This window comes from Nyctibius grandis, chromosome 1 (assembly GCF_013368605.1).
Source record: "Nyctibius grandis isolate bNycGra1 chromosome 1, bNycGra1.pri, whole genome shotgun sequence".
Classification (NCBI taxonomy): Eukaryota; Metazoa; Chordata; class Aves; order Nyctibiiformes; family Nyctibiidae; genus Nyctibius; species Nyctibius grandis.
Window position 1 is genome coordinate 21,496,355 of NC_090658.1, and position 26,513 is coordinate 21,522,867.

Below are 26,513 nucleotides of genomic sequence, written 5' to 3' on the forward strand. Positions count from 1 at the left end.
TTTTCCCCCTTAAGATGCAGAAGCATGGATCTTTCTCTTTTTTTTTTCAGGGGGGCAGTCTTGGCTGAAGATGTAACCATCGCAAATCTCAAGCAACCAGTAAATTTCTACCTGCAAGGACTGTCCTTCTCTCACACAGTATTCTGCAAGAATTATGTTGCTGTAGCAAGCGCTGTAAAACAAGTTTTGGCTTTATACTTAGAGACCTGAAATAGGAATGACTTTGCGTTGACTTGAGTGTATTAAACTTTCCTACTTTCAAACCCATTTTTCCCTATTTTCATGTCTGTGGAGAAAAGAAGATAGTCTGTCAACATCTTGTTCATCATCTGGATCATAAGGGTTGTAAAATTGAGTCTGAAGACCACTTACATCTGATGGTTCTGCTCTCCTACACATATGGCTTCCTCTGGTTAACTGCATGTTTTCCTGAACTTAGAGGTAAAATTAAAAAAAAATAATAATCGTTGTTAATTACATACAAGGTCCTGGAAACAGCAGTGGAAGTTAAATGCCGAAACAGAAAACCAAGAAAAAAGAAGATTCACAAATTTTACACCTTACAAGAGATTGGATTCAACAGAAGTTTATATTTTTGTTTTCTTCCTCTAGAGTTAAAAAAGGCAATTAACACTTCTAAGTACACAATTTAAAAATGTTTTGTGACTGACATGTTTTCAGTCAATTTCCTAAATCACTTTAGCAAAATCAAATACAATTCCTAGTTACAGCAGTTGAACATTTATATTAAGATATTTATATTGTAACATTCGTAAGTTACTCTCCATTTCCCAGAATGGCCCTCTTTCATCACATAATTGATTTAAGTGTTATTTGTGAAATGTGTTGTACTCAGATGCATACCTGTTTTAGGATTCTAGCCAAATTCTTCTAAGGGGCTTTTACAGGGATAATTCGGGGCTTTAGATCTACAGCATTTTCTTAAAAGGAATGCAGATGCAGTTTCTCATTGGAAAGACAACCTCATTTCCAAATTAGCCCAATCGATGACAGCCTAACAAGAAGCAACATGATCTATACCACACAAGTTGTGTTACGTAAATCCTAATGCGGTGCTAAACCAACACTCAAAAATATGTTTGGCCAGAGGCAAAAATTCAGCTCTCTTTCCTTCCGCTCCTTTGACTTAACGAAGAGACACAATGTTAACTAATTGCTTTGACAGGCCAGCAGGCTGTCTTTGCTTAATAATACCACTAGGAACTCCACAAGGTTTCAGCTTCTAATATTAAGGATCTTCAACATATGCTTTTTTTTTAAAAAAAAAAAACCTCAATACTATTTTCCTTCTTAAAAGATGCTTTTTCTCTCACTTCCTCCCACTAGTTGCTGCATCAGGCATAACAATGCACAAATATGCAACGTGCAGTCCTAGCTGGGCACTTGTCTGTCACAGGAAAACCTAACGCTTACAGAGCACTCTGCTAACAAAAGGACATTTGGAGCAACTCTTGCATTCACAAATAATAGAGAACTACCTTCCCCATATGCCTGCTTCAGACTTGCCACGTACATCCATCCGAATTTGTTCAAAGGCACGACGGCTCTTCATTTTACAGGTCTGAGTTGTGAACACGCAGCACAATTCCAGTTTCATATTCACAACTGAAAACAAAGAATCTAAACACCAAATTGGGTCATGATTTGTCCTTCTTCACACTTAATTAGATTCCTCTTTTTGGCTAGTTCAACCCTCTTTCTAGATCTAGTAATCCATAACAAAGCAACAGGCAGTCAAGCATATGAAAGATGGCTGACTTTTGTCTTGGAGTCCACTTTTTTTAAAAAAAATCATGTAATATTTAAAGAAAAGATATACTATCATCCAACTAGTTTCCTCCCCTACCTGTTTTAGGCAGTACATAATATAGCAGAAAATATAATTATCAGCTTCATACAAATGGCTGACATTTTGTTTAGAATATGGGTAGGGGTGGAGGCAACCAGAGATGTAAATGCGTAACCAGTAAGGATGTTAACAGGCTCTGCCTAAAACTGCAGCTTCCCAAACATCTGCTTAGCAGCCTAACTTTCTACAGCAAGAGATTCACTGAGCCAGAGAGGAATTACACATGAACACAGAGCCCTATAATATTGGCCTGGACATCAGCTTGAACGAGGCAGGCTCAGAATCAGATCACTCCCAACAGCTTTTCTTCCTCTCCAGTGTGCATAAAGTCTCTGATCCAATGAACACCTAATTCTTTTAATCAAACTGGAAGTTCTACTGATACGTTAGCAAATGCATCACTACTCTACAGCCTGGCTGTTACAGTATGCTTCACAAGAGAAAAAAAATTGATGGTTCCAACTCTATCAAGCAGAGGTCATAAACTAAACAACCCCCCCAGTCCTGCACATCGTTAGCCCGTGCTCCCACCTCTAGATTAGAGTAGCATTTAGTCAGCTCACAAACCTTTCTCCTTCTGATATTGCTCCAGTCTCAAAACACAGGAGCAATGTTCAGGAAACGACTGCAGGATAAGAAACATTGCAAGAAAGTACCTCCAGACATAGATCGGGTAAGATGCTTAGGACCAAAAGAAGTGCAGAATCTAAGACAGAGCCTTGCCATCTGCACTCCCTGTTCACCTGTAAAGGCAGGTCCATGAGCAACATACTTACTTTACACTTGGTATGACTGTTTCTGTGGTTCTTTATAGGCACTGAATGTATCTAATACATGATGCAAAGTTCTTGTACGTAATTTTGGATTCCGATACCAAGTTTGACATAAAATTTTAGAAGTGTGATACTCACAGTAGTGCTGTGAAATCTGTCTTGGATTAGAGTTTCTTCTATCACAGCCTCCAGTAAAACTAAAGACGTGATTGCTACAGGCATGCTAGTAGATGACACGATCTGAAATGATTGGCACTTCATAGCCTCAAAGACAACCCCTCCCCGCACCTCACAAAGGAACATAGCACAAAAAATATTTCAAGGTGTAAGAAAAAGTTACACTGGTGACTGTGTTCATGGGAAAACAATTTGCATATCAAAGTGAAAAGGCATCTTCTGATCAAAGCATCTCTCATTACTCGACCATCTTGTACACAGGGTCTCCAACTTGAATCATTCCAGTTTTGTCAACGGCAAAGTATTTTCCAAAGAGAGGGCTGGATTTGTATATGTTTCGCTCAGATGGATCACATAAGCGGTAACTGCAGAGAGAACACTTCTTTAGAATCAGTGGCAGCAAATTCTAAACATCAAAATATCAGTGATGAGAGAACATATGACTAGTGATGCCCTGTTTTGGTCACCATACTAGACTAAAAACTAAATAAATACTACAGTTAAGTGAAGCAAGTAGTTGAAATGGAGGAAAAAAGCCTGACTGTATTCACACATTCATGTATAACTCATACACAAAAGACTTTATAAAAAGAAATGCCAAAGTTGCAAAGTTAGACCTTTAAATACCTTAAATACCTGTTACCCCAGGCATGCACCCTACCAGAGATGAAAGAGACAGGGAATGTAAAGTTTGCAAGAAAGAAGAGAGAACTTCCTGAATTTTCTTACCATATAGAATTGCAGAAAGTAGAATGGAAGCCAATATACACAGACCTTTACACTGCATTATTATGTCCCACACCTACTTCAAACCACTTTTAAAACACTAATCTGACATCTGTTGGGATCTAGCCTAAATCCACTCCCACTGCCTAAGAAGCACTGGTATTTTTACAACCTTTTCAATGTTTCCAGGGGCTCCTTCCTGTCCAGGACCCCAGTGTCTGGGTCAACAGTTGTTAAAATACACCTGCAATGACAGACAGCGCCAAATCAATAACAGCTTCTTATTATACATCTCTATACGTCTATATAAAATAACGGTCTCAAACGTTTACCTGCTACAACACACTGTCCCTTTCAACTCCACATTGCCAATAAGAATCTCCTCCCAGGTGTCCTGAGGGAAGGTAAACATTATGCACAGATTAGACATATCCACATGCAACCATTTTTCCAGGAGTGGCACAGTCATTCCTAGAAGAAGCAGTACCATTCCAGATGATCACCTTTACTTGCACCTTCAAAATAAGTACAATTATATTATGGTACTATTTTAATGAAAACTCTACGGTCACTGCATTCATTCAATTCAGGAACCACTAGTAATTACATCTGGAAAGAAAGATACACAAGTAATAAATCCCGTTCTGCAGTGTGCGCTTGTCTGAACATAAAGCAAGCTTATTCTTACTGTATATGTGATAATCTGATCTGTGACCTCTGGTAAGTCACCATTTTTGCAGAAAGGAAATTTTTAGTGGAAGTAAGTTTTCACTTCTTGTTTACACAGGCTTCCTATTGTAATCCTTCTTGGAAGACAGAAACCCATTCCCATTTTAGGAACTACTTGGATCTGGGAAATTACCATATCTATCCAGAGCTAATTCTTTGGAAAAATGGCAACATGACATAAAAATTCTTTAAAGCCACCAACACCAGTTCACTTCATCACCAGACACCTTCCTAGACAGTGTTTCTTGAGCTACTAGAATATTGTCAGAGATGCAGTGATAGACTGCAGTATTGCAAGGGTCAGTTTTACTCTTGTCAAAGGCTGTAAAACATCACACTGCCAATTTACAAATTGTTCATTTCTATCATTAATTGATCAATTATAGCGTGCATAGCTTTCCCTACTTTACACTTAAAGATGAGCTTCCAGTAGCAGCCTGTCATTTAAATACACTTACTTTATCCTTTGATAAGCTAAATAAGCATTCACAGACCTGTCTCCTCCCTCAATGTTTCACATGCACTGATGCGAACAGAAAACGTATCTCTGGAATTCAGTTGCAAAGATCACAGTATAGCAGCTTTCCTCATCCTTGTAGGCACCATCACACAAGGAAACTGAGTTACAAAGGAACATTACCAAGCCTTCAAAAAGACATTTAAGACAGCTATTTACCTCCTCAAAAGTACTGCAATCTGTCACAAGAATATTTGGTCTGAAGTACTCTATCTTAACTTTCTTCTCCAGCCTGGTATTTAGATCTTCCAGGGAAGCTTCTGAGATGATCAAGACTGGGCTACAGTCAGGATAGGCAACCTATATAAACAAACACAAACAAATCCTAAGGCTGCTGTAAGAGCACGGGAGTAAAGTTAGTGAATGGCAAAAGGACAGATGTGTTGGAACCAGTGGCCACATATTAGCCTGACTGTTAGGCTGCTGCATTCAGGTTTTAATTTTCCTGGAAGCAGCTTAATAAGTAAAACAACATGCCCTTTCCTATTTCAGTAACCATGGCAAGTTTCATTTGCCTAAATTGTAAAATTAAACTTTTACTTATAGAATTAAATCAAAATTATATAATCTACCTCAACTTTTTACAAAATAATACTGTATGCATGTCCCAGACATTTATTCTACGTGTTACAGACGGACCTAAGTATATCAGTAAAACACGCTAAATTATGAAAGGTACTTAAGACATTTATGGACCTGCTGAAGTTACCTTGTTGACTATTATCAACCAACTGGATTTTTCTATATAATGAATCTATCTTGTCGCAACACCAGAGTGTCTCACACACAGAATCGCAATACTAAATTGACACAGCCCATTCGTCAGTCTCAGTTTGCTCGGAAGTGGGAGGGCTGCCATTTCAGCAAACAAGGTCAATAAACAGTATTAAAAGAAAACTCCTATATATACTAGTTACACAGGAAAAAAAAAAGAAATTTTGGCAAGAATTTTAGCGCATAGCCTTCCTCCTGTCTGTTTCTTATATCATCCTTTCCCCTGCCTTGGACATGTCTTTACAACCACAAGAAGATGAGTGTTGAAAGAACTATACAAACAACTCTGCCCTCGTATCATGCTAGGATTCCTGAATGTCACCCCTCCTAATCTGACATCCCTTCTGCTGAAGCCTAGTCTTCTGTATTGGTCTCAGTGCCCTTACATAATAAATGCGTATGTATAGAAGTCCATAATTGAATATAGCTGCTTCTCTTTGTGCAAAAACAAGCAAATCACTGATGCCCTATAGGTAATAACATCACATCAGTAAGGCAGGGTACTCACAATTTGCATTTGCTTACACTCATCACGTACAGTTCAAAACATCTTCACGTGAGAGAGTTGTTCAGACAAAAAGGGCATCAGTGGCTCCAAGGATATGAGGATGTCTGAACACAGCATCTCCTTTCCCTACCTGCATCAACTTTCTCTAATATCGCACCTTCAAGCCTCTTCCCACAGGAAGAGTGAGAGATGACACCACTGTAACCTCCTTTGAATTTTAATTCCGAAGCTCACAACTATAGAGCCCTGAGTTAAGCACCATTCCATTAAACAAAACACAAGGTAACACAACTCGCAGCAGTACACTCCTAGACCTAACAAGGGATGGGGAACGGAGGTTTTCTATGCGACACAGACTACACCATCAAAATATCTTTAAAAACATAACTTTTTTCTATTCACTGAGGCACAAAAGGAATGCTATTAAATTCTGCAATGTAACAGTTCCCCTTCAAATATCAGTATCAGACTCTTCAGCTGTGAATGGTCACCAGCTTAGAACAAATTTAAAGTAAAATCTAAGCAAGTCATCTCATCATAGAAAAGAAGAATATTCATGTGGTTTAAGTACATGACTACACACCTCGCTAAACTGGGCTCAATCACCAATGACGGAATGGGCAGGTTTCAGTGGGTGGGTGGGAAATGGTTAAAAGAAACTACTGAGAAAAAGAACATTCATTTACCTCATCTGTAGTTCGGAAAAGGCTTATGATGTCCTTTGACTTTCTTGGCATCATGGAGGGCTCAAAGTGCACCAGTCGATATGGCTCTGAATTCAGGAAAGTGGTGAGCCACTGAGCCACTTCATCTCCACAGTCCCTGCCTTGGATATCCAGCCGAAACACCCTGAAGGGTCACAAGACACATCAGCAAATTAGCTGCAAAGCCAAAGGCTCAAGCATGCTTATTGTTCAAAGGCAAACAACTTGTTTTAATAGTAGCAAGATACAGTAAACAAACAAACAAGGTGGAAGTTGGTTTCTGAATTTGGCACAAGGACCGCCCCCAGTGTGCAATCTCCTTGTGGCCACCCTGTTTTGGAAACTAAGTAACATGGACATGGCCAGATGATACCAGTTGGTGAAAGAATGAGCCACTAAATAGCCTTTAGATGCTCAGAGCTAACTGTCACATCAACGACCAGTAACAAACCTACCCATTTGCCATAGTTTCAAGGAAAAAAAGGATCTACCCTTGTATTTGCATGCGACTGTAACACCAAAAGACCTCTACCCGGAAATCAACGGAAAGGTAACTAATTTCAGAAAATGAATGATAGTTTGAAAGGATGTGGTTAGTTACTGTAATTGACATTTATAAATACTATTAATTGTAAATGTCCCTGATTGTTAAGGAAGCTTTCCTTCAGATTTTAGTGCTGTAAAAATTTAGCCAGAGCTGAGTGAAACTCTTAAGCTCAAACTTAGCATATAGAATAGCTCAGGATCTTACGAGAGGTTAAACATTTATAATGGAAGCAAAGTCCACAGGGCATAAAAAGCCACTGGCCGCAGAATACAAATAAGTTTACGCAAGCAACACTTTCCTGGCAAGAAAAGGTAAACCTCAGCTCAACCTTTCAATAAACTTCAACACCAGCCACGAATAGTTTTACTACTCTCTTCGAAGCAGCGATTTTGACCGAAATGCACTGCAGTTTTCTCCACCTCTGCAATCATACCCTGGACAGCTTAAAGCAGAGATGCCCAGGCAGTTCATCTAGCCTGAGCCCAGCTCCCAGGAGCCCTCCTTTACTCACCTTGGGGAAGAGATGAATCATTAGGGTGCTTGCAGCAACATCCCTGCTCTGTTTGCTGGGATCCCTGTATCAACTCTGTGGCATAGACTGGGATTAAACACTATTGCCCCAGACAGCATTCAACTGCCTTTCTCTTCCCTCCATTCTCTTAGTTCCTGCATGCCTTCCAGCTGGCAGGACAACAGAGGTGAGGGTCTTACAGCCTCCTATGCTACCGTTTTCTACCCATGAAGCAGATCTATCCTGAGCACTTGGTGGCATAGGGATCCATGGGAACAGATCATGCAATTTAAGTATTGCAACACATACTGACAAAAAGCACAAATGAAGAACACGAGGCTTCTTAACCAGAGGCCTATAGAAACCCTCTAACATTTGCACAAATAGAAACAGTGCCTACGCAATGGCTTCAGTCCTACCTTTGACTCCCCCAGACACAGGATTTTTAAATATACATGTAAAATCTGCAACCGAACTTAGCAAATAGCCTTTTGCACCCAGATGCACTATTGCATTGCCTTGGCTCCAAACTACCAGGCACAAGTCGGCACCAATCTGAAAGCACCATGCTCGTCCAGTGGCCGAACAAATACAAGTCTGTGCAGAGGGCCTTGCTGGCAGAGCGTACCATGCAGTAAGACAGCTACTCCTGTGCAAAAGCTGGAAGGGAAGAATCTCAGAGCAAAAGCCGAATCTTCATTTGCCAGAATACAGTACTATTCCCAAACCTCATTCTTACGAATAGCTGAATGGATCAGAAAGAATCAGCCTTGAGCTGATGAATGGCAAGTTGTTTAAGCACAGCAGAGTCATACAGAACCTCAGCATTTCTCCTGAGTACCAGGCAATGTTTAACTATGGGTATTGCTAACTTCACATCCTATGACACCACCTACAATACCAGACAACCTGGTAATTTTTAAAGTCCGTTTACATGCATCTAACTTTTGCTCACTTGTGTTCCCAAATTCTAGCAATTTTAAAGCCAGGGAGTGCAATCGTTTATTAAAGCAAAGAAAGAAAAATTAAGAGAAAAACAAGTCACTGAGATCTAAAAATTGGAAAATCCAAGAGAATTTTTCATTACTGAAATGCATTTAGTCTATTTAAATTTTTTTCTAATGGTACAACAAATTTCTGAAAAATAACATCTTGAAAACTGTATGTTTTTGTAGTATATGTGTCATTGGCTAACATATATACATTATAGACAGATTTTTAAAAGACTGTCCTATTTCTCCATGAGAAATGCTATCATTTGTAACTTGCACCTGCCTTGTATAAACAGAGATACTGAGCTATGCTGATCAAGAGTTTCCACAGCAACAGGTTTATGCTAAAAGCTAGCGAATGCAGTTCCTTTCTAGCACTCTTTTAGTTTTAATTATAGCAGCCGGTACATTAACCTTCTCTGCTATCCAAAGGAAAAACACTTACCAGTATGTTTGTAGGGGCTAACACCATTTACAGTTACTAAATAGTCTTACATATTAATTGACATTTTAATAAGGAAAAGGTTTTCTGCTTCAACTTGTCAGTTTTCCAGCATGGATTTCAATGCACGGATAAAATAACTAGGCCTGCACACAGCTAAAAGACTATGTTTGTAATCTGTTCTCCTGGAAACCCCTTTGAGATAGCGCCTACAGGGAATGACACGCTCTCTGGGGACGCCCATCTTTCCCCTGTGACCACAGAGTGAGCCTCGGGCAACCAAATTACTAATTTAGGCACCTCAGTTAAATGCCTACAAACAGGGGTGAGGGAATCTAAACCCCAAAACCTCAACAATTCCAAACAGCCAGTGTGTATCCAAAAATATTGATGCATATACTAGCGGTGACCGAGAAATACCAACAAGCATGACCAAGGCTCTGAGATGCAATTGCTCACCCAAGCAAAAATGAAAACACTAGAAGTAAGCACAAATGAGTAAACACGACAGTCTATGAAGACTGAAGATCACAGTTCATTTGGCAGGTGTATAATGTATGGTTTTTGAAACTGGCATATTTTTTTCCTAAGATTTGTTTTCACCCTTGTTTAGCAGATCAAAACTAGACCTTTTGTTATGACAATCAGCCCTGGCCTCCTGTATAACACACAAGGCAGAGAATTTCACAGAATGGTTTGGGTTGGAAAAAGCCCTTTAAAAATCACCTAGTCCAACCCCGCTGCCACAGGCAGGGACACCTTTCACTAGACCAGGTTGCTCAAAGCCCCATCCAACCTGGCCTTGAACACTTCCAGGGAGGGGGCATCAACTTCTCTGGGCAACCTGTTCCAGTGTCTCGCCATGCCCCTCATAAAAAATGTCTTCCTTATGTCTAATCTAAGCCTACTCTCTTTTAGTTTCAAACCATTGCCCCTTGTCCTGTCACTGCCCTGGTCTGAAGTCTCTCCCCATTATGCAGATGGGGAGACAGACCCTTAGAGCAAAGAAGCAGAGGCACCTAACTTTCACCCTCCAGTTTCTGCATAAGAAAACACAAACCATCACACAGTCTTGAAAAGCAAAGCATGTAAGTGAGAGGCAGTATTTAGAGAGAAGGGAGGGCAAAAAACCTCCTTCTCCAGTACCTGCAGTTCCGCACAGGATTTTTCCTGGGGAGCTTGACAGGCAAGCACAGCTTCTGCATATCTGGGGCCTCCAAGGTCAAGTGCCCGTTTTCACAGCTGACAGAAATGAGGACCAGCCGCGGCTCCTGGCGAGCTGTAACCATGTGCCCATCTTCCTTGGTCACCAGCCAAAACCTGCAGCGTGACAGGGGACAGAAACACGTTGAACAACGCTAAAGGCCGGTGCCGGGCGCAGGCTACTCCCGCAGCCCCGCCGAGAGCCGGGCACGGCAGCACCAGCACAACGGGTGCCTCTTCAAGGCGCCGAGGCAAACCAAACGTGGAGCCAGGACAGAGGCCTGGCAGCAGGGCCCGCCGCCAGGCCGGGCCGAAGCACCGCGGCTCGCCCCGCTCCCCAGCCCGCCCCGCCGTCCCTGTCCCGCAGCTCCCCGCTCCCCAGCCCGCCCCGCCGTCCCTGTCCCGCAGCTCCCCGCTCCCCAGCCCGCCCCGCCGTACCTGTCCCGCAGCTCCCCGCTCTGCAGCCCCATCGGCGTCACCTGCGCCCGCCCCACGGCCACCCCCCGGCACGACTTCACCGGGTACACGAAGAGCTTCAGCACCGTCCCCACCCGCTGCAGGCGGCGGCGGCGCCCCGCCGCCCGCCTCCGCCCGCCGGCCCACCGCCAGGCTCCCAGCAGGGCGCCCAGCGCCAGCACCGCTGCCGCCCCCCACAGCCAGCCCAGCCGCACCGCCCGCAGCGACAGGCCCAGGGCGCCCCGCGCCCCGCTCATGGCGACTGGGCCGCGGCGGCGGCAGCGCGGCGCCTGAAGGGGCTGGGGCCGGGGGCGGGCCAAGGGCCGGCGGCCGCCCCCCTACGGCGCCGCCGCGCCTGGCGCGCAACGGGCCCCGCTGCGGTCGGAGACCCGACGGCCTGGGGGGGTTACGCGGCACGTGCCCGCTGCCCCAGGCCGAGGCCTCCGCGGGGCCGAGACCTTTGGTGGAAGAAAGAGTTGCGGTCACGGCGCGGGAAATAAAAGCTTGAGTGCGCTCTGTCCGCGTCCGGCTTGATGAAATACAGGCAGCAAATGCGTTTCTTTTAATATCTGGGCTTTCGTTTAAAAACAATGTTGCAGAAAAAGTATGAGCTGTCTAGAAATACATGAGTATGTGAAATTCAGCTGTTTGCTTTGACTCAGAGAAGGGGGAAACAGGTGGCTGGAGGTGAAGAGCTGGTGTGGGGGCCGAAAAATGGCAGCGCCTGAGGTTGGGGTGGGGGGTCCCGTGCCCTGTGGTCGCCTTGGGGCTTCTGCCAGCGCCAGCTGCCTGGTTCCACACTCGTGAGACCCACTCCGAGAGCTTCCCTCTTGTCGACAGGATCGTGGGGAAGTCACTCTGTGGGACACCCGGCTGTGAGGGAAACATGACATCGTAGAACAGGCTGGAGTGGCAAACGCTGCTGTTGTCACAGGTTTCTCCTCACAGGCAAAGCAAGGGCCTTGGCTGTTGATTTCCCCCAGCTCCCCTGTTCAGGCTTGCAGGGATCTGAAGACAAACTGAAATTTTTAGGACCAGTGTGTTGAGACTAAAGTCCCAGCAAGCAGAAGACAGAAAAGCCTTGGTGTTGGGCATTTCTGAGAGATTTGGACAGCCCAGCCATGATGGATTCCTGGAAGTGCTACATCAATGGCATCCTGGTGGACAGGAATGTTGCAGATGTGGCTATCATGGGCCTCTCTGACAACAACTGTGTTGTAAGCCAGGAGGGCTTCTTGCAGCCATCTCACCTCAAGAAGGGCGCTTGATCACAGACCAGGATTGGAAAACGTTCCTGCTAACGGGAATCACCGTAGCTGGCAAAAAGTGCAGTGTGACTCGTGACAACCTGATGGTGGATGAAGACAACGTGATGGATGTCGGAAGCAAAGGCAGTGACAGCAGATCCATCTGTATTGGCAAGACCCCCAAAGCCCTGATCTTCCTCATGAGCAAGAAGGGAGTCCATGGAGGAGCCCTCAACCAAAACGTCCATGATATGATTGTGGGCATGAAAGCATGAAGCAAATAGTGCCAAAGAGCCAGACATCTTCTGCCTGAGCACAGGGGCACAGTCGTTGCCGTGGCAGAGAAAGGAAATAAACCTGATTTGGTTGCGCATGTCTTTGCCTCCTTCTTTCAGGTGGGGGGGTGCTGGGCAGGCAGAAGTGCTGGGACACTAACAGTCTACTTGACCAGCTGTGGTGCAGAAGGGAGTAACATCTACATTCCTCATCAGGATCCTTGGTATCACTTGCATGGTCTCCCAGCCATCTTGGATAGTTGCTCCCTGTTATTCTCATTTTACTGGCTGATTTGGGGGTGAAGGTCTCTGATAACATTAGCTTTGGGAAAGGGCAGGAGGGAGGGCAATCCCTTTGCCCTCTTGTTCACCACTTTGCTGTTCAATCATGCCCTAATGCCATTCATGGGTTTTGAGACCTTCTTCCTTCTACAAGTAGGCCACAACACTAAGGATAAGTAGGACCTACTGTTTATTTTGAATTTGCCCCTGGAACAAGCGCAGTTCATTCTGGAGATTAACTATTGATCAGCAGAGCCTTGTGCTGCTGTTGGACCGTGTGGGAGGCGGGTGCAGATATAAGCCTACCACCTGCTCACCTTCCACATACATCACTTGAAACCCCTTCTTACACTACTTTACTGAGCAAATTGCGGTTTTTATGAGATGTTACCTGTCTTGCATCTGTGGTGTGGGGATCTTCTGAAGGTTGCTTCCTTTCCATCCTGCTCAGTCGCACTGTCTGGGCTCAAGATCATGGGAGTCCCTGTAAGCCCCCCAGGACACCCAGGAGGACATGGATTTGTGCCGAATGCTGCAGATTTCCTCCTTCAATCACCAGTACAGCCCTCCTCTCCTGCTCCCGCTTGTAACCCTCAACGGCCAGTCTGAAATGAGGCAGAATTGGTGCGCTTGAGATGGGACTGATGCAGGGATGACTCGAGTGGTATCTCTGGCAGGGCTGATCTCCTCACACGCGGGCTTTCCTTGCTCTATTTCTCCTGGCAGCTGTGGCAGCTGCCTGGCAGCAAGCCTGAATCCACTGCATGCTGTCCTGCTGCAGCACAGGTGGGCTGTGACCACCCACCCATGGTGAAACACCCTGTCCTCTATACCCCTGGGAGCCCCCCATTGTGCCAGGTAACTCATAGGTGCTAAACTGCTTGGTCTGGTTTGACCAGACCTCCCCCACCACCTTCAAACCGTTGACCCACTGAGTCAAAAATAATTACTCATGATGACTTTTATGACGCTGTCACAGACACAAGGGGAGAGCTGGCCCTGCTGAGCATTAATCTTCTCATTTAACGTGGAGGCAATATTTTGTCATTTAATTGAATTCACACAGAGATCGTTAATCTGCAACCACACCCACAGGAGCAGAAAAACCCTACAAGGGGAACCAGACAACTAGTGTATTAGCAAATGTTCAACAAGACTGCAATGCCTGGCTAATTAGTAAGCGCTGTTTGATAAGCAGTGCTTACAAGCATGGAGCAAAACAAATTAACATAAGTACTAAAGGGAAAAAAACACAAAACCGCAAACTGGTTTTAAAATCTCACAATAAAAGCAACGCATCAAATCAAATAAATAAATGAAAAAAAAAGTTAATATTTATGCTGTCCACAAGTTTTTCAAACAGCAAAGGCATTCCTAATGAACATTGCTGCTTATTTTCACAAGCTTAAGGCAAAAATGAGTAACGATCTCCTGTGATTGCTCGAGCACCGGTAGTATTCTCCACTGCACAAGTCACAAAACGCAAAAAGCTTTCACCCTCCAAACTTCAGTCTAAGAGGCATCAAAATGACAGGATTTGGAGTAAGAGAAAATAATTTTGGATGATTTACTGCTTGCTCCCTTATTCAGGGTGCCAAAAAAACCAGGTCTGGAGTGTATATATATATATACTTTACCAGCATGAGAATTTGGAGAAGTATGGACCTATATAGCATGATGGTGGTGCGAATAGCTACAGCTCCTCCCTGGTTAGACCTTATGGACAGCACAATGGTGTACAACACTGGTATCTTTCAGTTTGAAGGCTTTATTAACTAAACTCAGAAATAACTAGCCTTTGCTAGTGATTGCACATTAATTTAGAGACAAATTATTTCGAAATCCAAGAAGGACCTTAAACTTCCATTCCCTAAATCTACCAGCCTGGAGCCTAAGGAGATTTTGTTCAGACCAGCCATGAAAAGTAGCTGTTATGTTCAGCCCTGACTCTTCTTGAAGACTATGGTGTGAAGGAGCTTAAAGAGGAATAACAGAAGGTGGCAGCATCTGTATAATCTCTCCTCTCCTGATCTTAAAGGTCCTTTCCAACCAAAACGATTCTATGGTTCTATGATACGAGGAACATAAAATTAGAAATAGCTGCAGAGAGTGTGGCTGTGGCTTAACGCTTCAGGTCTAAGACTGCAGCCTTTGAGAAGAGCTCTCTTCACACCAGGCACTTCTCAAAATGCCTCCAGTAAAGAGCTTGACCAGCAGGTTTGTTTAATCCTCCATCCCAGCCACACCTGTGCTTACCTAGGAGCCACCAACTCCATCTGCTATAAAGCAGTGTGAACAGATCCATTCAGACAGGGTACTGCTGTTGTTACAATCTCCAGCCTCTTAAGCAACAGCATTGTATTTGCTGTAGCCAGAGTGGGCACAGTAAACCTGTGCTCAACAGGAAATGACCATGTTTTCAATAGTTTATAACTTCATCAAACTTCAGGACAGTTGTGCTGAAATTCTCTGCGCCAGGTCCTTGCCACAGGCTGCTTAAAATGTGTCTGATCAGATGGAGCATTTGCTATGACAATCCCACAGCAAACTGGAGCTGGGTTCTCTTGGTCATGAAAGCGGGTGATGTTGGCATATCTTGAGAAAGCATGGTGTCAGCTCAGAAGTATCCATGTGACAAATTCTCAGGTGAAGCAAATTTTTTGGAAAAAGTAATGATGTATCTGCCTTCAAATGCAGTGGGCAATTGGAGAGAACTCTGCTAGAGGCAAACCTAGGCTCTCTTGCAGCTGCAGCTCAATCAGATGGCTAAGAAAGGTGAATGACGAGGAAAGAGTTGAAGAATTTTACTTGTTTCAGCTAAAAAAAGACAAGTGATTGAGGATCTTGTAGGTCTTCAGATATGTGCACAGTGCTGTAGCTTGGAAGGGCATAAAATCTTGGAACAGGCTGCCCAGGGAAGTGGTGGAGTCACCATCCCTGGAGGTATTTAAAAGATGTGTAGATGTGGTCCTTAGGGACATGGTTTAGTGGTGGACTTGGCAGTGCTAGGTTAATGGTTGGACTTGATGATCTTAAAGGTTCTTTCCAACCAAAACGATTCTCTGATTCTAAAATACTGCACTGAGGGGGAGATTTAGATGGACATTGCAAAAAAAGATCCCGGTGACAAAGACAGCAAAATGCTGGCCTAGATTAGGTGACAGGGTGTTAGGATGGAGTTAACTGTATGCTGGACTTGTCTCAGCGAAGGAATAGGGGTTAAATGCCCACACCAGGGATATGCCAGTTATTGTTTCACTGACTGATAGTTCAGCAAAAGGCAGGGATGAAGGGATGACACAGCTGAGTGTGCAGTCATCCTATGCTGATTTCAACAAGATATGATAGGAATTATATTACACCCACACACGCAAATTATATCCTTCTTCCAGACCTAGAACAAACAATAAATTCAAAAGATTCCTTCATAGAGAGAAGGTGAGGATGAAAGCATTGCTGTTTCCTCTTATAATCTTGAAGGAAATCAGAGTTCAGTGAGTCATGTGCTTGAAATGAGCTCAGTGAAATTCATATAGGGAAAAATCTTGGGTGAATAATTGGTGATGATAGAATTAAAAATAGAGTCATTAATGATAGATGCCTTTTAATGGAGTCAGAGCAATGAGATAAAGCAGTATTTTTGTGAGGCTTTTCCTACATGGGGAATCATAAATAGATAAAAGCCAGGCAGGTAGGTAGGCTACTCCGTCATATAGGAAGATGAATGGAAAAATTGTCTTTTTCCTTCAGTCAAACTTCAGTCTCTCTAAATTCACCAGAACAATACAGAAAATGGTTGTTCCAGGCCAATGTTCGGCCCAGTAGGGCTGAATTCAGGCTAATGATGTTACAAGTTCTCCCCATGTTCCATAATTGCAATTCTCCAGGCAGGTATAATATCAGTCAGGCAGCTTTAGGAATTTGAATAGTCAGTGTAGGGCTACATGTCATCAGGGAGAGCAGGTAAGGACCAAAGGAGAGGCTTGACTTGGGAGCAGTGCATTTATTCTGCAGCACAAGGACTAACAGACTTCTGCAGCTATGGTTTAGCAGCCGTCATGGGGGAGGATGGGATTCACCAAGGACAGGAAAGTCCCCACCCTAATTCAGCACAGCTGAAAAAGCAAGCTGATGCTAGCTTAGTGTCCCAGGAAAGGGAGGAGCAAGGATTGCTTTATGGGCAGGAGAAATAGGAGAATACAGAAAGCACCAGGAGGCAAGTACACATGGTGTGCTGGAGCTGGGGTCCAAGGCAGCTCCTGGGGGGGGCATTCCAGTCTGCCGTCCTCCGTTTCCCCTGCATTTGAAATGACGTGTCTTGTCTTAAGCAGCTGTGATCTCTCCAGTAGAGAATGGGATTCAGAAACAAGAAGCGGCCGTAGCTCATCCCCCTTCCCTCCAGTGAAGCATCCTTAATGAACATTTTTAAGGCACGCCAAGAACCTCAGTGTAATGAATTTTTAGGTGTTGAAGGAAAAAAAAAACCAACGTAAGAACAATGTTCCTATGGCTTTACATTGGAAACCCTTGCAAACAGGAGGCTCAGGATTCAACTGGGTAGAAAACACTGGTATATGGCGACACACATTACGCTGCTGGGACCCAGCATCGTGAAGATGGGTCTGGACAAACCAGGAGACCAGCCTAGGGAAGGGCAGGAAATCCCTGCAGGAGATGAGACCCAGCGAGAAGGCAAGCTGACAAGGCTGGAAATCTGATTTTTTCCCAGGAGATGGCACTAAAGGACAATTGCCTTTCAGCCGGCATCGTGCAATGCAGCGGAAACTTTGCTGGGGGCCAAACTGTTCTTCAGGCACTTTGCACTGCCATCCTCGCAAGTCGCTCCTTGTCATCAGCAGCAAAGCTTTATTCTTAGCGTCTGTGTTTTAGCAAGGGTGAGGATATCTGTCTTTTACATCCCTATACAGTAGGTAAATATAAGCTTTCTGCTTATCGTGGCAGGATCCTGCTCATGGCCCCAGAGAGTCACCCGGGCTGGAAGGACCCCAGAAGGCCTCTCCTCCAGCATCCTGCTCACAGCAGGGTCAACAGTGAATTCCGACCGGGTTGGTCTGCACTTTGTACAGTCATGCCTTGAAAGCCTCCAGGGACAGAGACAGAGACTCCCCAGCCTCATGAGGCAATCTCTTCTCATGCTTAATTATCATATTAGTGGGGGTTTTTTTGTCCTCATATCTGGCTGTAAACTCCCCAGTTTCAATTTATGACCATTGTCCCTTGCTGTCTGTCTGTGGACCTCAGTAAAAAGCTTTACTCCTCTTGTTAGCAACCTCTTCTTAGGTATGGAAAAGCTGCTGTCAGGTCCCTCCTACGTCTTCTGTCCTCCAGCTAAATGAGCCCAGAGCCCTGAGCCTCTCCTTGTAGGTGATGCAGGATTCAGGAAGGATCATCACCGTCTCTGAGCTCAGGCTAGACTTCACCCTGGAACAGGCGTAGCAGCTGGTAGCTCTGTCCTGCAAGGAGAAGGAAGGGGAGAATTTGCTTCTCTTACTTTCTTTTAATTTAATTATCTCCATCAATCTACAAGCTTTTTAGGCTCTCTGCTGGTCCTTGAAGAAAAAGGATTTCCAAAGCACACCATGTACAACTAACTGCAGCAACTTGGTTCAGATTTTAGGACAAGTTTTGTCTCAGAAGAGGCCAGTGCCTTGCTAACAAGGGACTCCGGATACAGAAAAAGAGACAACAGCACCCCAACACAGACAGACAGAGGACAGAGGTGGTTCATCCCTGAAGTGAACCTTGGCCTGGGACTGGTAAAGCCCTGGAAGCATGGAAGTGATGTGATGTGGTGTGGTATGGCTCTCCTCAGTTACAGCACTTCAAAAGCAAGCTGTGCAAGACTGCTTCCTTGCTGCTAATGTTGCAGGACAAAGGACAATAGCTGCGAGTCCTCTGCCATTTCCTCAGAGCCTACAGCAAGCCGGAGTAGTAATTAAATGCTCTGGCAAAACCAGCAGAAATAAGCTTTATTCCGCTCCGTGACTCATTGAGCAGGCACTAGGAATAGCCAGGGATTTCATTTAAAAGTGACGTGCCAGGCTGTCAGGGGAGCGGAGCTCATTCCTCAGAGAAGCTTGGACGAGTTGACTACTTCTCATCACACTTGTATGTATTCAGCTTCCCGAACTTATTCATCCTGCTGTTTGTTATAAAACATGGTGAAAGGCGGGTAGAAATCTGAAGAGAAACAGCACAGAATCAATCAGGTTGGAAGAGCCCGCTGCGATCATCGAGATAGCACAGTAGCACACCACTGAAAACAAAAACCTGCGGGGTGAAGCGATGGGTAGAGGTGCCAATCAAGTGCCCCAAGGGACGAACACATTTCATCCAGCAATATCCACCACATCTTACCTTTGTCAACAAAAGGGTCAAATGTCCACTTTATCCTAAAAAGAACCTGAAAACAAGCTGCAGACAAGCCCATTTTAAAAAGAGCCTGCCTGCATCCATGGGTTGAAACCTCTCCCTGCTGGGATGGCTCTCTCCAAGGCCATCCTCACCAAGAGCACACAAAGCCTGTGCAGAAGACAAGAGTTGATCCCGGATTGCCCTCCTGGCTTGGCATGCCATCAGGGCTGTCCTGGACAGCCCAGCCTCCTCACCATCATCAATGTCTCGCTGTCTTCCGTCACTCGCAGACTTCCAGCACAATGGCTCTGCTTCAGATGAAGGTTGCCATTTCTTGTCGTCTGAGCAGGATGACCTGCCACCTGACACTGAGTGAGTCAGGGAATGTTTCGTCTTGTCTCTCATGTCACCGAGACAACATTTAGCAACAGCACTGCAGGATCTGCCCTGTCCCACCTGTTTCCATCATAGCTAAGCCAGACCTGGCACAGCAGGGATGCTGCTGTGATTGACAGGAACTACAGCCCTCTGCCATCCACCCTGCTGAAAAATGAACCTCACCGCCCCAGATCCAGATCTTCTAGATGCTGCTGTGTCACCTGGTCTGGTGAAGAGAGTAGCAAACCCTCAGACCAAGGCTTGGCCTCACAAATCTGCTCCACCAGCTGAGGAGCAAATTACTGCTCAAGGAGTACTGATAAGCAGCACTAATTGGCAGCCTCGGTGAGAACCATTAGTTCCTTCTGAGGGAGGAAAATAGGCTGGCATGAATCACCAGCTGTTTTATAGCAACAGCAGAGGTTACTTGCTTACTTTTTCTTTCTCTTTCTGTGTTTTTGGTCTGTTTTAGAAACACTGTTCAGCAGAAGCTGACTCACCAATATGCATCAAGCTTTTCTTTTCTCAGACTCACACAGGAGCAGCATTTACAGATCATTCTGGTTCTGTATGGATGGCAATCAGTTTATTCCCCTAAAGCTGCAGCAGGTGAGCGGAGGCCATAGGTCAGCAGGCAAAAGTCAGCGGTAACCATTGTGCTGAGTTGTTGCACAAGCTAAAGTTCATGTTTACCTTTGTGGAAAATCCCTGCACTGAATGGGCTGGGTCCTGGGTGTTGCAATGAGGGAGCTGCCTTGCGATTCAGAGGACACACGGATGAATAGATGGATGCTCATTTCACACAGAAAAATGGAGACACAAATCCCCCCTGTGTTGCTTTAGTCATTTAAAAAAAATGCTCTAATGATTGATGCTGTAAAAGCAATGTAAAACATAGAGTGGTGTAACGAAATTTGAATTTTAATCACAAAATATGCAAGCTGGTGTGACATGTGGGTGTTAGGACAGCCCTGTTCTTACTGCAGAAGACACAGCAGTTATAAGTACCCTCTGGCATGCTGGTGGGGCAGACCAGAGGGACAGGTCTGTTCCCACAAGGAAGCTCAAGAGAAACAACTAAAGGCGTGAAAGCCCTTTGTGGCTATTCCTACCCCAACTTGTGCAGCCTTAGATCCTCTAGAGCCTCATCTCCACATCTCACCTTTCCTGAGCATTCCCATGGAGTCTGGGCTACAACCGTGTCCTTCTAGAAGAGCGCTGAGGCCATGGGCAGAACAACACGGGGAAGTTTACACTGCAGCTTCCCCTCACTGCGTGGGCCACCGCTGAGAAACGCCTCCTTTGTGCACTTATGTGTGCAGGTAATCACAAGACATGTATCACATTACTTTTATTTACAGTCCAGTTAGAAAAGAGCATTAAAAAAATCCACCTTTGTTTCATTTGCTACAATTAAAAGAAATACAGTCTGGTTTGCTAAGACGTGCAAACCCCTTCATTCAAAAAAGCCAAAGAAAGCAAATGAACAGCATTTTTTTTTCCAGAACGTAAGTCAACTCCTTGATTACAAAAACATTATCAAAACTAGAAAGATCTGTAATACAGAGAAAGTGCTAGCAGGGAAATCCTTTTCCGCTACCATGAAAGACTGATAGAAAAAAAGAAAAAAAATCAAACCCACAGAATTCTGAAGGCCCATAAACCCCCCTTGTTCCTGTGCCATCAATACAAGATTCATATCCCTGGAGGTGTGAGGCGGAAGCTGCTCCATCCGCACCATTGAGCTGAAACATCTGATGTTGACATTCTCTAGCTACAACTTCCACCTACGGAAATGAAGATGGAGCTGGCAGGTTATTTGGCCCCATTCTTATACAAAACAGTTGTACATTCTTATACCAAACGCTGTACGTAGTTTTTTTTCAGATGCAGCTGGTAATCCATTTTCTTTGCTGGTGAACACCACAGAACTGGGTGTTCTTACAGCCCCAGCTTCCAGAATCAGGTATGTCAGATACAAACTCTGTTCTCAGTAAGAAAAGTATATGCAGGTTTCACAGCAGCAGAGGAAAAGTTTAAAAGATTAATCACAGGGAACCTTTAATGCCCCAAAATTGGAAGACAAAACACACCTAATCTTCTTTCTGGATTTTTACATCAGTCTTAAGATTTAAAGGCCCGTGATTTCCAGTGTTTGAAATGAACAACAGTGATGCAGCAAAGCTCACCATGTCTCAGACCACAGTCCATTTATATCTGAGTATATTTTTAAGTATACTCGCAATCTTAACCCTCTCACGGAAAAAAAAAAGACATCAGAAAACCAAGGACTACCTTTTCCTGATCCCTCGTTATCTGTTTCCTCCACTGCTTTGAGAATTCCTCTCACTAGCCAGACTCCGATCACCACCTCCCCAGCTGCCCTCCCCCCCGTCCTCTACTTCCCTTCATTTCTCTCTCCCTCATCTACTTGCTTTTCCATCCGTCCTTGGCTCCATTCCACACATAGCCCAAAGCTTTAAAAAAACAACTCATGTCCAAGAACAAACTTCAGCTCAATGAGTCAAAGATTATTTTCTCATCCTTGCGTTTCTTCAAACCGATCTGATTTTATAAAGCGCTGGAAGTTTTTGCAGAGAAGAGCACTCAGTCCAAGGGAAGGGGCTGGGACTGGTTGTCCAAGAGGTTTCTGAGATGCGGGTCTCAGATTTAATCCTAAAGCAGCAGCAATGGCCTGACATCCCCCCCGGTGGGGCGTGGGGAGCTGCGCTAGCGGACGAAAGATGCCACCTGAGCTGCCACCCCGAAGGGAGCAGAATAGGCCGTCGCTAATCCTTGCAGGCCGACCACCAAGTAGCGGCATCCCTTTTGCAGAGCTTTGCCGACGTTCTGCGAAGAGAGACAGGAGAAGGGGATATAAAAAAACGGAGAGGTGATAGAAAATACCTTCACAATGAATCGTCCCGACAGCCAACGTCACCAACCCAGAAAATTATTTTCTCCCACAGCTAATGAGGGCTTGAGCACGGACCAACATTTTACCAGCTATTTTTATACAGAAACACACACCCACAGAGTATAGCTAAGCCGAACGGATGCAGCCTCCACAGGAAGCCAGGCTTTTACATGAGCTTCTATTCAAGAATAAAATTAGTTTAAATTCACACCTAGTTTGCAGAGGTACGTATTTCCCACACACACATGTTCTAAGTATGTTAGTAACTCTTAAAAGCACACAAACGGTTAAAACTGGAGCTGAACAAGAAGGCAACAAATTACTGAGAATACTTTTATGGAACTTTCATTGCTTTTTGTCAAAACGGGTTTTTTTTGTGAAAATAAGACTGTTTTGACCCACTTCCACATCTGTACACGTTTAAGAAATCATCTGTGTACTGCATTAGAAATAAATTGCTACAGATTATTTAAACTAAAAACCTTAATCTAATTTTAATTTCACTCTTGATAGTTTTTGCTCATATGGTTATTCATACAGTGTGGTCAGTTTGGGAGGAATATCAGAATTAACTGTTAGTAACACTTTATGGTTGCTTGGGACTAGATCAAAATCATCCCTTGTAATATGGAAAACACTGAAACAGAGGATACATTTTTAAATATAATGAAATTGGTGAAATATAGTCAATATCTATTATATTCCTAGGATTTCTTAAAGCTGGATTTACAGTGGTACTGCCACATGAAAACCTTCAGCTGTCATGATGCCACTGCATAGCTGAACTTTGATGTGTTCACTCCTGTGGAAACTTACTTGAAGGGAGTTAGGATGGCAAAATAAAAAGGCAGCTCGAACCCAGAGGTAGAGCCTGAGGATGGAGGAGGAGACGCAGGGCCTTCCCTTCCCACATCTGCCCCATCCTACTACGTCACACTGGTGACTTCTTTCCTCCCTCCTGAAATGTGTGCAACTTACCTACCCGGACCTCGCCAACGCTTTCACGAGTTGTTCTTTCCTGCCAAAGCTAAACTGGCAAACCTTCCCTGTGGGGATGTCATCTGACCAACGCAAAAGGGAATACGCAGTGTCCGAGAACTGGCCTGTGCTCTAAACACTGTTCTAAGCACCCTTATACCAATAGCACATACAGCAATAGCACCAAGAGCAAAATTCATAGAATCACAGAATGGTTCGGGTTGGAAGGGACCTTAAAGATCATTTAGTTCCAATCCTCCCCTAGACCAGGTTGCTCAAAGCCCCATCCAATCTGGCCTTAAACACTGCCAGGGAGGGGGCATCCACAGCTTCTCTGGGCAACCTGTTCCAGTGTCTCACCACCTTCACAGTAAAGAATTTCTTCCTAATATCTAATCTAAATCTACCCTACCTAAATTATGAACTGCTGCGACACAACCACACTCACAGAACTGTTCTGTATAAATCCAGCCTACAGACTTGAGACTGCTTCATACCATGTGTGTTTACTGTGACTTGAAAATCACAGTGTTGGAAACTTGAAGTATCAAATCCATCAAGAAGGAATGAAATATTCTATTCATCTCTTAATGAAATAGTAGTATTTGTGAGGCAGCTCATGACTCTGCTGTCATCTATAAACTCTGTGAATTTCAAAAGTAAGGAACTTTGCCAAACTAACTGGCATTTTCTGCATGTCAGACATAGCCAGCATATCTTTACCAAAATCATCATTTTTTTAATAGAATGCAGGAGGAAGTCAGGTCTTGTACTGACATCTGTAATCTCTCCTGTAGGAAAAGACTCCAGGCACCAGACAGGTTTTTCCGGCTAACACAGAGCCTATTTTTTGCTACAAATATTCCAGACATAACTGAGCTGTATTTAAGTAACATGAACAACAGAAAAACAATGGGATTCTTCCAAATAGCACTTGTGTAACTAAAGGCACGCGCCCTCCTGGGGGAAAAAAAAGATAAACCACGGGACTGCGGGACTTGCGACTTTCCACACAGGAAAGCAAAAGAACAGTTTTGATCCAAAATAGTTACACAATGAAGAACATGTTGCATTTTTTTTTTCTTTAACTCATACCAGTGATTTTCAGAGGACATCTAGAAGGTAAACTGGCAAATGAGTGTACTGGAGGGATGTTTTTACCCTTTCGGTCATTTAAGTAGAACACAAAAAAAAAGGCAGGCCAATTAACTGGAAGTTTTAAGGAATGGTGTCAAAACAATGACGCCGAGGGAAATGAAGAACAAAGAAAGGCAAAAGTACCCGTCACATGGATCAGCTTAGTGTCATTTTCACTCCGAAACGACAGATTTTCTACTCTTTGATCCAGGCCGGGGTGGGTGTCGTGCCCTCCCCAGCAGCACCGACTCCTCCCCGGGGAGAGCGAGAGCCAGCAGCACCGACTCCTCCCCGGGGAGAGCGAGAGCCAGCGGGCTGACCCCCGCCTCGGAGCTAAGCGCTGGCCCCTTAAACGCCTAAAGGACAACGGGGTCTTCGGAGAGGCCCTCGGAGGAGCCGGTGCCGAGACCCCGCTGCCCACAGAGCCCCGCTGCCCGCCCTCCTCTGCCCGCCCCGAGGGTCCCCGCTCCGGCTGCCCCGGTGGCCGGTCCGGCAGCGCTCTGCCCTCACCTTGCCGTACTTCTTCAGCCGCTTCGCGTAGGGCCGCTTGCCGGCGGCCCGCGGCGGGCGCAGCGGCTCGTAGGAGTCGGGCAGGAGGGCGAAGCGCACCTTCCTGGAGGCAGCGCCCTCCTCCTCCAGCGCCGCCGGCCGCGGGGCCCCCGCGCTGCCCCCAGCCGCCGCCGCCGCCGCCTCCTCCTCCTCCTCCTCCTCCTCCTCCTCGCCGGGCAGGATGGAGACTTGGTCGTCACCGGGCCCGCGGCGGCAGTACCTGCCCCTCGCCTTGGCGCCCAGCCGCGCACCCACCGTCATGGTGCCTCCGGGCGCCGACCCGTCTGCGCGGACCCACGGCCGCTTCCTCCGCCGCTGCGCCACAGGTGTGGCCGGAGGCGGCCCCTGCCCCCTCCCCGGGGCGGGACGGCTGCGGGAAGAGGCGCCCCGGCCCCCGCCGCCGCCGCGCCGGCCGTGCCCGCGGAAACCGGCCCGGGGCAGCCGGGAGAGGGCTGGCGGGACAGCGGCGTCGGCCCCCGCACCCCCGGCCCTGCCGCGGCTCTGGTGCGCAAAACCGTGTCCCGCCTTGCTGGGAAAGCGGGGCGTTGCGGGGGGAAGCCCGGGACTCGCCCCCCCGTCAGCTCAGGAGAGGGGAAGCCCACCCTGTCGCCAGCGGTGGGTCAGCAGGACGCAGCCCTTGCTCCGCACCCGCGCCGCTTCGGCCGCCGCGCCGCGACCACTGGTGCAACACCGACATAGCTCCTTCCCTGGCACCGTTCACACCGCCCCACGCCAGCAGCGCGCTTCGGAGATGGCACGTTTTTCCCATCCGAAAAAAAGCCCCAAACTCCCTGGTAATCCCTCTGTTACAGGTGTCCCTACCTACAACCTCCAGTTTACAGGGCTCCGTTCCGCTACCCCGGGCCAAGGGGAAAGTACTAAAGCCTCATCTAAAGGCAAAGTTTCTCAGTGTTTGGTGCCCAGGGGCAGAGGGAGGGTGACAGCCGGGCGCCTCTGCAGCTGGGTGGGCTGCAGGTTAACAACCGTGCTTCCTAAGCGGTGTTTGTGTAGCTGGGATAGATCAGAAAAAGCAAAATTGTATAGGGAGGATTGGTATCATTTATTAAACCGGTTGGTATATTTATCAACATTTGATACTGTCCTGGTTTGGCCCAAACCGGGCCGGTTTTCCTTTCAGTGATTTTTACTTTCAGCTAAGTCTCTTCTAAGTAACTGCACTTTCTGAAACTAACTGCGTGTTTTGCAGCGTCTGCTTCTAGGACTGATAACGCTCAAGGTTTGTAGTTATCACTGAGGCACTGGTAGGGATGTTATTCAGAAAGGCTCTTGCTGTACTTATTCTTAGAGAAACCAAGGTCACTGCTAAATTCCTCACTAACTACAAGTGAAAAGCCGAAGGGGGGTCGCAGCTGCAGGGAGGAGCGGACAGGGCAGGTGACCCAAAATTGACCAACGAAGGTATTCCATCCCATACACGTCATTCTC

At 45.7% G+C, this 26,513-nt stretch overlaps 3 protein-coding genes across 3 annotated transcripts; 1 reads left to right on the forward strand and 2 right to left on the reverse strand.

The window, feature by feature from the left end:
• Window positions 1-570: 570 nt before the first annotated feature.
• Window positions 571-11,192, reverse strand: LOC137671202 (mitochondrial amidoxime reducing component 2-like). Its single transcript, XM_068414620.1, has 7 exons — window positions 10,912-11,192; window positions 10,417-10,590; window positions 6,761-6,923; window positions 4,952-5,092; window positions 3,879-3,940; window positions 3,719-3,790; window positions 571-3,185 (listed from the first exon to the last, which is right to left on the reverse strand). The coding sequence occupies exons 1-7, from the start codon at window positions 11,184-11,186 to the stop codon at window positions 3,059-3,061; spliced, it is 1,014 nt and encodes a 337-aa protein (XP_068270721.1). The 5' UTR covers window positions 11,187-11,192; the 3' UTR covers window positions 571-3,058.
• An 861-nt stretch (window positions 11,193-12,053) lies between these two features.
• Window positions 12,054-12,451, forward strand: PFN3 (profilin 3). The gene is given in 2 exon segments (XM_068415164.1): window positions 12,054-12,144; window positions 12,147-12,451. Coding segments are annotated over 2 exon segments (396 nt in total).
• An 8,368-nt stretch (window positions 12,452-20,819) lies between these two features.
• Window positions 20,820-25,394, reverse strand: C1H1orf115 (chromosome 1 C1orf115 homolog). Its single transcript, XM_068408804.1, has 2 exons — window positions 25,029-25,394; window positions 20,820-22,336 (listed from the first exon to the last, which is right to left on the reverse strand). Exons 1-2 carry the CDS (start codon window positions 25,326-25,328, stop codon window positions 22,217-22,219), a joined length of 420 nt encoding a protein of 139 aa, XP_068264905.1. The 5' UTR covers window positions 25,329-25,394; the 3' UTR covers window positions 20,820-22,216.
• Between the last annotated feature and the right edge of the window lie 1,119 nt (window positions 25,395-26,513).